The 13,133-nt window shown below is 31.4% G+C and overlaps 1 protein-coding gene across 1 annotated transcript in view; it reads right to left on the bottom strand.

The window, feature by feature from the left end:
- Positions 1 to 791: 791 nt before the first annotated feature.
- The window catches only part of LOC149806013 (uncharacterized), a 49,187-nt gene continuing 36,845 nt past the window's right edge, over positions 792 to 13,133 (bottom strand). Inside the window, exons 7-8 of the mRNA XM_089934978.1 lie at positions 3,885 to 3,956; positions 792 to 867 (exon numbers count right to left, since the gene is read on the bottom strand). Coding sequence (XP_089791104.1) covers positions 792 to 867; positions 3,885 to 3,956 — 148 coding nt within the window. The remainder of the gene's footprint in view (positions 868 to 3,884; positions 3,957 to 13,133) is intronic.

Raw genomic sequence — 13,133 nt, 5'->3', positions numbered from 1 at the left:
CAAACATCACTCTTGTTTTGAGCACACTGCAATAGTTCAGCTGAGCTTGACCTGCAAAGGAACTAATAGGTCAGCAGTCTGGACGCTCTATGTCTGTCTATCTGTCTGTCTGATTCTCTCTCTCATCCATGTGCTGTCTTCCTTGCTTTTCAACATTAATTTTTCCATTTAATAATCAAAGATAATGAATGACTGCTGCCATCATACTGCAATATTTGAAAAAGTATCAAATGCATATATACTCTACAATATTTGAGGCCATATTAGAAATATTAAATTTCTCTTCTAAAAATATCAAACAGTCCTTGAGCACAGATCAAGCACAGTGACTATGCAGTTTAACTTGGCACTAGGATCAAGAGCAGAAATGACAGTCTATGGATCAGGCCCACACTGCAGTAATGGGTAATTATTTTCTTCCCAGCATACCATTCTGTGGTATAAATACCATACTGATCTGATAATTAACCCATGTCTGATAACAAGCCCACCCTTTGCTTTTTACAAGTTTATTAGACTGGTTCCCTGGTCCTATCATGGAAGAAATACTGTATGCAATGCAAATGATGAATGCATAATAACATTTATTTGCTTTGTTCAAATGCACTTTTCTCTGGTATCAAGTGAAGCCACAACACAAAATTTGCTACAACAAGCACAAACAAAAACTTAACAGCTGAGATGGAAAATAATATGGCAGATGCTAAAGAAATGTATGCGTACAACTGATATACATAATTATTCAGTTGTAATCAGTATTTATCTCATTTGTTTATTCAACACTGAAACACTTACAGCTTTTGTAAGTTTGGTACACCACTGAACAGATTAATTGGTATAGTTGTCAACTTATTTTGACTCAGATTCCTGAAAGAAAAAAGAAATTTATTAAAAATCAGAAATATTATTCCAACAATATAAACTGTCATACCAACTTTAAAATGAATAAACTGTGAAAGAGAGGTCAATATACAGGCCTACAATAATTACAATGATCTGTTCATTTTGCCCTTCAGTTGAATGGTCATAAAGACCACAACCACTCAACAAAACACATATCAGTATTTAGGAATTGCATTGTATGCATTCCATTTAACTGCATGCATGTGCAAGCAATTTAAACAGGAATTGCAGCATGCACAATACTTGTTTGTCTCAGATCACTAAGCCCCAGTAAACAAGTTGACAAATCATCAAATGCAGAGGTCATTCTTGTTGGACTAAAACTATGTTGCAGGATTCTGTAACACATGGATAGATCAATAGATAGAAGGATTGAGATATTAGTATTTTAGCAAGACATGTACAGTAGGTTGATATGTTACTTCTGGCCAGTTAATAACTTTCTATCTTTTCAAGATTATTTCACATTTGATGAGTGCTCAGCTAATTTTGGTAGATTCACTGATAACAATTGTAATAAAAATCATTATCTGATTAGGTGATTACGAATGATAATAATAATAATAATAAAAATACTATTACTACTTCTAATAGTAATAATAATAATAATAATAATAATAATAATAATAATAATATCAGTAATCAAGTACCTGGATTTAAATCCAATGTTTCCATAAAATTATCATAGTTAACTGATTCAATAAATTCTGATCATAGTTCACTGAGTATAAATTGTGATTATAGTTTGCTGATTATAAATTGTGATCATATTTCACCAAATTTATAAATTGTGATCAATGTTCACTGAGACAATAAATTGTGATCATAGTTCAGAGTCTATAAATTATGACATAGTTCACAGAGTCTGTAAGTTGTGGATTGAAGCTACCACGAAATCAATAAACACTGGTACCCAACAAATATAGTTAAATCATTGTATTATTAGTATTATTATAATTATTTTTGTTTAAACATGCATTTCATCTCCACTGAGGAACTCTGCCCATAATCAGCTATTTATGTAACAAGCAAAAGAATAAAAACTATCAAATATATTTTAAACAAGAAAATTCAGTGAATTTTCGTCCCATGGTAAGGCCATAAAAGTTGACAATCATGAAATCTTACTGTGACCTTTAAGACAGAGATGGAGAATTACTAGGCAGAAATCAAAAGTAACAAATGAATTGACCGGTCTGAAAAAGCATTAAAAGAAAACTGCAGTAAAGAGATTTCAAATGAAACCTTCACCTTGAAGACAAAACCTTGATTGTGATACCTTAAATACCATGAAAGTATAAGCATATATGGTCCATCCTTGTACCTTAAACAGCTTATAAAAAAACAAACAAACCTTAAAGTATTGAGCTGTGGCCTTGACCTTGAGGACTGTTATGTATATTTGATTTAATTCATATTTATTTTAATTTAATTGTTTGTCAGTTTTAAATTTTTTATTTTATTATATGCTATTATAATGTAAATTTATTCACTGGAGATGATATTTTTCCAGAAAATTAGTTGACCTGAATCATTCTTTCGTAAACACCTGGTATTGACCTTGATCCTGACCTTGATTCAAAATTAGTAGCAACCACTTAAATAAGTTCTATTTTTATTTTAAAATGATTGGTTGTTGTTGAGATCATGATTTAAGATGTAAACAATTTTAATTAAGGCCATATTCTGTGTATGTGATTTTTTTATATGTAAACATGGTCACGTGGCCCTGTGTTTCACAATTCCGGTTTTTCCATTACTGCACATTTTTTAGTTTTAATAGAGATGCATAGTGAGAGATTTCTCAGTTTTGGGCTTTTTACACTGATGTCAAGTTATTTTGTTGTAGCCAGATTTTGAGTTATAATTTTCTTCAGATCAGTTGGATTTCAAAAGGATTAATTCTTTTTTTCTCTGGAAATATTTTGAGTGCTCACACAGAAATTTTGGAAAGACATTGTTTACAAATTTAATTGGATTTCCAACACAGGAGTGTCATTAATTGTATTTCTACAAGGAACTAAAAAACAACAGTACAGACTACAGCATATGTCATCATCATCCATCTTGGATTTTACATCAGGATTCGAACTTGAAATTATTAGAGCATTTATTACTAGGACTTTTGCAGTTTAATTTGCCGATTATTCTTGGATTATGTTTGGATTATTCTTGAATTATTTTTGGATTTGATTCTTGAAACTGTAAGTTTGATTCCTTTTTTCATTTTCACAGAATTTTTCCAGGGAAATAAATTATTTGTTAAATTTTAAAAAAGCTTGTTGTTTTCACTCTGTGTTGCAGTTTATTAGAGCCTAAACACATAACAGGATAAAACCTCAAACAAGCAATACAACAAATTTTCTTGTGAACGAAGTCTGATCCCTTTATCTGAAGCAGCTGTTAAGTTAAACAGCAGAAGGGCAAATGTGACATAAAACTATCAAACTGTGACTTTGACCTTGAAGACAGAAACCCCAATGTGACACATACAACTTTTTAATCATCATGCATTCCAGATTTCAATCCTTTATCTCAAATAGCTCTGATCTCAAAGAGTGGAAAGGAGAGTATGATAGAAAAATTCAACACATCACCGTGACATTGACCAAGACGATATGACCCCAATGTGGTACACAATACACTTGCTAATGACGAAATGATTATGGCAAACTGCATTGATTAATCTCAAAAAGTTTAATGACAAATTGAAAAGGAAAACATAAAATATTAAGGCATGTCCTTGACCTTGAGGATAGGACCCATAATATGTTATGTGACATGCTCCTATAAAGTGATGACATACAAGCATGGCATCTTTCACCCCCTTATCACAAACAGCTTTAAAGTTACAGAGAAAAATGTAAAATGGAAAGACAAATGGTAGCACAAATACTATGTTCACCACTTTTCTCTGAAAAGATATATTAAGGAGCAAAAAAATTAAATTCAATGTAGAAATTTTGTAGTGTGCTACTTACAAAGTCGTTGCTGAGTAAAGGGAGATAAAGGCATCTGTAGCGATACTGCTGATCTGATTGTGGCTAAGATCACTGTAAAGGAAATTAACATTTTTCATTTAGCAGCAAAAGAAACATTTATCAATCTTTTTGAAAAGAAATGTTAAAATGTCTATTTAAAATCAGAACAATTAACAGCCAATAATGATTTAACTTGCATGTTGTACAAAAAGGAACAGAATGTGTTTTAGTATTTGATTACTGATATACAGTAACCAGCATATCATAGTACCTGGGTTACTCTTCTGAGGTAAAAAAAAGGAAGTGTTACGAAATATTGAAAGTAGAAATCTAGGAAAGTGATTGTAATTTTTACCTTACACTTACTACTTAAAAAATGCTTGCTGTTGAACTTAAAATATGTCCAATACTAATGAAGAAAGATGTTCACTGCAAGACACTTAATTATAATTATAGAGAGAAAAATGTTTCTTGTAAAACTTTATATAAAATATATTTATGATGACTATATTAAATTTTTACTTAGCAACCACAGAAAAATAAAAACAAGTATGGATGGATGATGGACAAAAATTTCCAGTACAAGTAATACTTTGAAAATGGGGTGGGGTGGGATTGGGTCAGTTTTACATAGAAAACTAAAGGTATTAAAAGTGTAAGCTGAAAAGGTCTCAGACATCATGCAATGCAAAGGAGAGAAAAGTGGATTATTATTAGGATATATGGATCCATGGTCCAAACAATGAATATTTACAACATTGGTGTCTTGATCCTGTACAAAACAGAACTTCATGTTTTAACACAATATATTTATCTGTTTATTTCAAACAGCCATTCTCTGGTGAGCTTTACAGTTGATAATGACATTTAATTTGAATACTGGACTGAAATGAATTAAACAAGAGGCACAGATGGACCTAAAATTGCTAACCTAGCTAATGTAGTAATGTAAAAACAAAATTTGTGTCAACCATTCCCCAAATTTTATGTTATGCTGATTTTGTGTAACTTACTACGTTCTGATACAAATTCTTTCAAAAAAGCAAGGCATAATTAACATGCACCTGCTCATCATTATTATACCAAAAAGCAGATGCAAGATCCCCTCATTAATGTGTGCCACCCCATTTAATATTAATCACCTCATTAATGTGTCGACTCTTTTAATATTAATCACCTCATTAATGTGTGCCACCTCATTTAATTTTAAGCAGACTCATTAAAGTGTCAGCCAATAATATGTCACCTCATTAATGTGTGCCACCCCATTTAATATTAATCACCTCATTAATGTGTGCCACCTCATTTAATTTTAAGCACTCATTAAAGTGTCAGCCAATAACATGTCACCTCATTAATGCATTCCACCCCATTTAATATTAATTACCTCATTAATGTGTGCCACCTCATTTAATATTAATCACCTCATTAATGTGTGCAACCCCATTTAATATTAACCACCTCATTAATGTGTCGACTCTTAATATTAATCACCTCATTAATGTGTGCCACCTCATTTAATATTAATCACCTCATTAATGTGTGCCACCCCATTTAATATCAGTCACCTCATTAATGTGTCGACTCTTTTAATATTAATCACCTCATTAATGTGTGCCACATCATTTAATTTTAAGCACTCATTAAAGTGTCAGCCAATAATATGTCACCTCATTAATGTGTGCCACCTCATTTAATATTAACCACCTCATTAATGTGTGCCACCTCATTTAATATTAATCACCTAATTAATGTGTATCACCTCATTAAAGTGTGCCACCTCATTTAATATTAATCACCTCATTAATGTGTGCCACCCCATTTAATATTAATCACCTCATTAATGTGTACCACCTCATTTAATATTAATCATCCCATTAATGTGTGCCATCTCATTTAATTTTAAGCACTCATTAGACTGTCAGCCAATAATGTGCCACTTCATTAATGTGTTGCCTCATTAATACATACCACCTCATTTACTATGAACCACCTAATTAATGTGTATCACCTCATTAATGTGTGCCACCTCATTTACTATGAACCACCTAATTAATGTTTCAATCTTACTCATTTTCAAACTGTAGTGAAATTAAAACATGTAACTAGAGTATCAAAAGAACCTTCAGTCTGTTATTTGTTAGTAGTTTTTGTATTTTGTCTTTAACAGTAAATGACATACTCATCCTAGAGGAAGCATTTTCAGACTGCTATAAATTGCAACTAGATACTCATTACAATTTGTGTAACCATAATTCAAATGTATTCCCTAAAAACTTCAAAGCTTTTGGAATGTATTTTTACAGGGACAATTTGCATTTCTTTACTATTATTCAAAAACATAAAGAAAGCCAATGTGTGTCCAAATTATAACAAATACCTTGAAAATTCTCACTACCTTTATTATAAACATCTCTAAAATTATATACATATAAAATGAACATGGTTCTGTTTGCTCTATTACTGTATTAAATACATCTATAAAAATCAATGTTTTGCAGTCATATGCAAGACATATCTCTTTGAATCTATGTCTGAAAATCATCCCAAAATATTGTTAAAACACAATACAAGGGTTTAGTATAATTATGTCTTAATTGAATTTCTACATCTAAGAAGGGTAAATCTATGGTTTAGAATTGCTAACACTACTATATTTTCATACAATAAAGTGAAAGAATCCAAAAAGGTATCAAACACTTTTCTTAACTAATGAATTATTGTGCAATCTATCTCAATTAGGACTCCGTATGATTCACCAGGAAAAAAACAGGAGTGTTCTTTTTTTGCAAATCTAAATATCTCATGACTGAACTACTGTCATTTGATGAAGTACACTGAAACCTTTCTTTAAAGGACAATGAAGGGACCACACAAGGTGTCCTTGTTGACAGGTGTGCTTTATGGACAAGTGTTTATACACAAGTATCCTGTATCTAATGGTCTTTGAAAGGAATGAAATTAAGAAAGGCATCAAAATAGCCTTTTTAAGTAGGTGTCCTTTATATTCATGTGTCTGTAAGGCAGGTTTTATTGTAAATCATCAGTTATCCAAACTCTGTCATCTGGATCTCTTTGAAGTCCAAATAACAGTCTGAGGAATTAATGAGGCTCCACTGTACTCAAGTCCTTACCTTGGTCAAAATTTCAAGATATGTTTTGAGATTTTGATATATTGTGACAGTTGTAAATAAAAATACCAAGGAAACTTTACAACTTTGTGCACTATGAAAGAAATGGCCATAATTAGTAGGCTAGTCTACATGTATTCAGTATCCAAATGGGCTGCACTCGTAGCTGATTCACAAGTGGTACACAAGAAGTGCACATTGCATGGCTTAATTTAGACAAGACTGGGTGTAACAGAAGCATTTTGAATATACCAGGAAAAAAAAAGAGGCAGCAATTCAGTATGTATCTGGAAAAAGCAGTTTTTATGAAATTAGCAATATTTTGTTTCCTGTGTACCACTTGTGAATCATGAGACACACTTTCGATCTGACTCATCTTAAAATAACTGGAAGCAAAAACTACCAATTAAAGTTATCCTTCAGATCAGGGAGATGAGCAAATGGAAAATTGGACATATTTTTTTTATTTGTGATAATCTGAATTCGATGTTGCCAGAGTCAGAAAAAACAGTAATTCAAGGAGCCTTTTCTAACCAAACTATTATAACTACATGAGATGAGATAATATATGCATAAATCAATATTCAAAAAAGAGATTAAGTGTCTCTATCAATATTATCCTCAAGCTCACCTTTTACTTCTGATGTAATCAAACTTTTTTTACTAATTGGTTTGCAGCAACAAATCACAACATATTTTGGACAAGTAAAAATGCTGAATTCATCTACAATGCTAACTCGACACCTTTAATTTAAGCATAAATTTACAATGTTATCTGTACACTAACAATGTTAACTGTATATCTACAATTTTAAATGTACACCTACAATGTTAATTGTACATCTATAATGTTAAATGTACACTTTTAATGTTAACTGTACATCTACAATATCAACTGTACACACATGATTTTTATAGTACATTCATAAAGTTAAATGTATATTTACAATGTTAACTGTATCCACAATGTTAATGTACATCTACAATGTTAATGTAAACTTACAATTTTAAATGTATGTCTGCAATGTTAAATGTACACTTAAAATTTTAACTGTACATCTACAATGTTAAATGTACTATTACAATGTTAGCTGAACATCTACAATATTAAATGATGGATAACTCAGCTTTAACAATGAGGCTTTTAAAGGCTTTCATCATCAAACTGAGATTTAATTCTAAAACTCACCACCACCCTCTACACACACACACACAAAAAGGCTATCATTTATCAAAACTGAGACCTTAACTCTAATCCCTACCCCATCTAATGCCTAAAAAATGTGTTGCAGAGATGCATAAGTGATACACTAAATACTTTTTAAAAATGGAAAAAGTCTACTGCTCTGGCAACCTGTATGCCTAAAACAATCATTATCATTTTGAAAAATATCAAGGTTAATGATACAGGTGAAAATTTTAATGTTTTTCCTAGTATTTCTATTAATGTGCTGCTCTTCTCAGTATTTCTACTGATGCAATGTTCTTCTCAGTATTTCTACTGATGCAATATTCTTCTCAATATTTCTACTTATGTCATGTTATTCCTAGTATTTCTGTTTATGTGATGTTCTTCTCAGTATTTCTACTGATGTAATGTTCTTTTCAGTATTTCTAATGAAGTAATGTTCTTTTCAGTATTTCTAATGAAGTAATGTTCTTTTCAGTATTTCTATTGATATGATGTTCTCAGTATTTCTATTAATGTAACGTTCTTCTCAGTATTTCTACTGATGTAATGTTCTTCTCAGTATTTCTACTGATGTAATATTCTTCTCAGTATTTATAATAATGTGATTGATGTTTTCAGTATTTCTATTAATGTAATGTTCTTCTCAGTATTTCTACTGATGTAATGTTCTTCTTAGTATTTCTACTGATGTAATGTTCTTTTCAGTATTTCTACTGATGTAATGTTCTTCTCAGTATTTCTATTGATATGATGTTCTTCTCAGTATTTCTACTGATGTTATATGTTCTTCTAAGCATTTTTAATTACTGCAGTGATGTTTTTCACAGTATTTCTACTGTTGTTAAATGGCTGGTTACCATCACAATTCATTCACATACTCGGAGGAACATAAAATAGTCTTATTGATGTGGGCCTGAATTATCTGTGTAAGTTTTGAATGTTTAGAATTTTTCAAGTTGGTAGATATAAGTCTCTGTTACATCGGAAGAAAGTGAGCCATTTGAGTTTTACCACATAGCTGAGTGACCAACGTTTGAGTTATCAGAGTTTAACTGTAATTTCAAAATGCCAAAAATTATTAGAACATCCCTTGAAGAGTAAAAAGAAGAATTAATTGAACATCGTTCATTTATTCTCTAGCCTTTTCAACTGTCTGTATTTCAATGTTGTGATAATGGTTAGAAAGATAATTTCATCTAAGACAATATAAAGAGAAAAAAGTCAAAATATTATATAGCATGGAAATTTGATAATATTTAGTTCAAATTATTTCATAATGATGTGCAAAGTACTTATCAAATTTAGTCTAAATCCATCAGGCTATATTAATTATCCACAAATAAGGCTTTGTGCATTAACAAATTATTTTATCATTTAAATTGGTACTGCAGTGCTGCAACAGAACATAAATGATAATATGTAACAGTGAATTAAGAAATGAAGGAATAATTATTTATTCGTTAGATCATCAAACTCTTTCCACCATATTCAACATGATACATATGCTTCAATAACTGCACAAACACACTTCCTTAGTCAAACCTCAAAGTATATCCATTAGGAACATGTGTCTTCATCGTGGCTTAGTATGTGAAAGAGACGCTGCTGCCAACACTTGCCCAGAAAATCAAACTTTTTTAAAACTCACAACCATAGATCCATGATGGCTTCTTACTCTTTAATTTGAAAGGTTAAATCAATCTCAAAAAGATAGAATCAACTCCAAAGTTATGAATGCAGAACATAGTCAAAGGGAGTTAACTCTTCTAGTATGTTTTATGTATGATGAGAACACATTTTGATGTCATCAATGTAAGCTTATTGCATTTACCAAAGAACATCTTTTTCACAAGCACAGCACATGTATTATGTTGAATATGGTATACTATTTATATAAATTTTATAATATTCCAAAGAAATGAGCAACTTATTGAGAGACAATGGCTTATAATAGAGGTTAATGATTAAAATAGATGAAATTGTAATGCAGTGCACAAGAAAGAAATGAAACGATTACAAAATTTATACTTATGAATGACATGCTGTAACCATTTCAGTTTCACTGCCTTAGCCTGCCTTTGCTATTTTAGGATAACTATAGATGGCAAAAATATGTGGCATTTTTGCTGAAATAATTTCTGTGAAACTACTTCTGCTAAATTTATCATCACCAATATAATAATATGCATTATGAGACATACACAGGCCTGATGCAATATCTTTTGTGTTATATATTCTGAGTCTATTTCCATTTAGTGTTACCTAAGTATTGATTTTTAAAAATAAAAAAATCAAAGTAAATATAAATACTTAATTACTGTTTTTACTGTTAAATGAAGACCAAATGTATTTTATTAAACAATTAATTATAAAAACTAGCCATATTATATTACAAAATCTAAAACTGATACAATGAAAATGAAGCTAGATCAGACCCTCAATATTCTTACAATCCTAGCCAATTATTAAATATCCTTGAATGTATAAAATTATTTAAATATATTAAGCTTGCATTGTGTATATCACAATAAGGGGCTAAGGTGTGGGGGACATGACATATTACCTCATCACAAGAATATTGATATACCTGGAAAATACTGCTGCACCATTTCATCATGGCATCATTATACTCTGTATTTAAGCAGATAGATCTTTTAGCAGCTCTCTAGACCTCTAATGATTTGGGATGGGACAAGGTGTTTTTCTGAGTTAGCTGTTCTTGGAAAATTCTAATATCAAGTCAGTTGCTTTGAAAATATGGTCAATTTCAATACACTTTGCAAGCATAATGTACAATAATTTTAACTTTCCTTCTGGATATCGAATCCAAATTGTATGGTTATCCTTAATACAAAGACTGACATTGAATGAATAACAAGAGTGAATTTTTCAAATAATAAGGTGGCAGTTCAATAAGCAATCTCTTTATCTCTAATTCCAGAACCTTAGAAGGTGAAATGGCATCTACTTTAATCCTGTACACATGTGGAGTTATGAAGTCATATTGCTATGTCATATTGTTATGCTGTCCTACTACTCTAATGCCATATTGCTATGAGGTCCTATTGCTATGATGCCATACTGCTATCTCATATTGCTATGCTGTCCTACTACTCTAATGCCATATTGCTATGAGGTCCTATTGCTATGTCATATTGCTATGATGCCATACTGCTATGTCATATTGCTATGCTGTCCTACTACTCTAATGCCATATTGCTATGAGGTCCTATTGCTATGTCATATTGCTATGATATACTACTATGATGCCATACTGCTATGTCATATTGTTATGCTGTCCTACTACTCTAATGCCATATTGCTATGAGGTCCTATTGCTATGTCATATTGCTATGATATACTACTATGATGCCATACTGCTATGTCATATTGCTATGCTGTCCTACTACTATAATGCCATATTGCTATCATATCTTGCTATGATGTCATACTGATATGATGTCATATTGCTATGCTGTCATATTGTGAGACAATGTGTTGTAATATGTAACGTACTACATGTATTTAAAGTCATACATGTGTTTATGTCTGTCTTTATTGTTTTTTTATGTGCATGTTGTGTCATATGTTGTATGATTTAGTTTGAGTTGTTATATTTACTATTTATATGTTAATCAAACCTAAACGAAATTATTATTATTAATAATATTATTATTACTATTATTATTATCATTATTTTAGTTCTGAACAAGGCATTAAACAGCTTGTAAAATGAAAGGGTTATGGAAATAGTGTGAAATATAAAGAAAATGCATGAAAAAAGTTTAAGACTATATCAGCAGTGGGGTGAAATAGATAAAATATAGCCAGCTAGTAAAATGGTATCAGTATGAATTCAAAGATGATATAAATATTGTCTTGTACTACAAGCAAAAGGGCATGCATTACTATCTGCTCTAAGGATTATTGGAAGAACAGTCCATTAACTATAGTGTGCATCCTGTACTTACACCTCTGTAATCTCTTTATTCTTTTCATGGAAAAATACATCATCACCTAGCTGTGTGAGTCTATTGCCAGCTAGATTGCTGTAAAATTGCATAGTATAATTGAAGACTAATTGTGTGGCTGCTCTGTAATATAAGCCATGCACTTTATCCTACTCACCTACTCAACCAAACACAAGAAAGAAATGCATGTTGTATGATACAAGATACAAAGTCTATTTACATATTTCAATATATAAAAACAGGATGTAAAGTACCCAATACCCAAGCTATAACAGGATGATCAAAAAGCAGATGGATCAAGTTGAATTTTGTACCCCTGTGACTTAACTCATACTTGCTTCAGTATACTGCATGCCCAGAAGCAAAGACTGAAGACCCAGATCTACCATCATCTGTGTCTACAGATCAGGGTCTAAACTATTTGCTCTTCTTAACTCATTTGGCCCCAGAATTTTTTGTCGCTTCTGCCTGAAATGCGCGTAGGAAAGAAATTTGGGGGGCTATTTCTGAATACATCGTAATACATCAGCTTTCAACAGATTTTCCATGAGACTAATGCCTAGTTGTATTAGAAACATCATTTTTCATTGGTTATTTTGTTTGCGTATGAGCAAAAGGTTAAAAGTTGGAGTTCTTTTTTTTTTTGCTTGATGGACCCATTATTTTCATATGGAAACCACTCTTTATTCCAAATGCCCACATTATCCTAGTTTTTGCAAAGGTTCACCTGTCTGTGTGCAGTTCAGACCAGTCTGCCTTAGATCTGAGGCCAAAAGGTCTAAAATCCTAACACAAAATCGCACTCTGACCATGAGCAAATTTTATGTAAAAAAAAGGGGTCCAAAAAATGTGATTTTTCCCTCTTATTTTTGTAGTGCAGCTAGAACTTCCAGATTTTTTGCTATCATTGTATAGCTATATCTGTCTGCTTTTTTGTAATACCACCACGTTGGTA

The sequence above is a fragment of the Sinohyriopsis cumingii genome, chromosome 2, assembly GCF_028554795.1.
Source record: "Sinohyriopsis cumingii isolate HCF-2022 chromosome 2, ASM2855479v2, whole genome shotgun sequence".
NCBI lineage: Eukaryota > Metazoa > Mollusca > Bivalvia > Unionida > Unionidae > Sinohyriopsis > Sinohyriopsis cumingii.
This window is presented reverse-complemented; position numbering and strand designations above follow the sequence as displayed.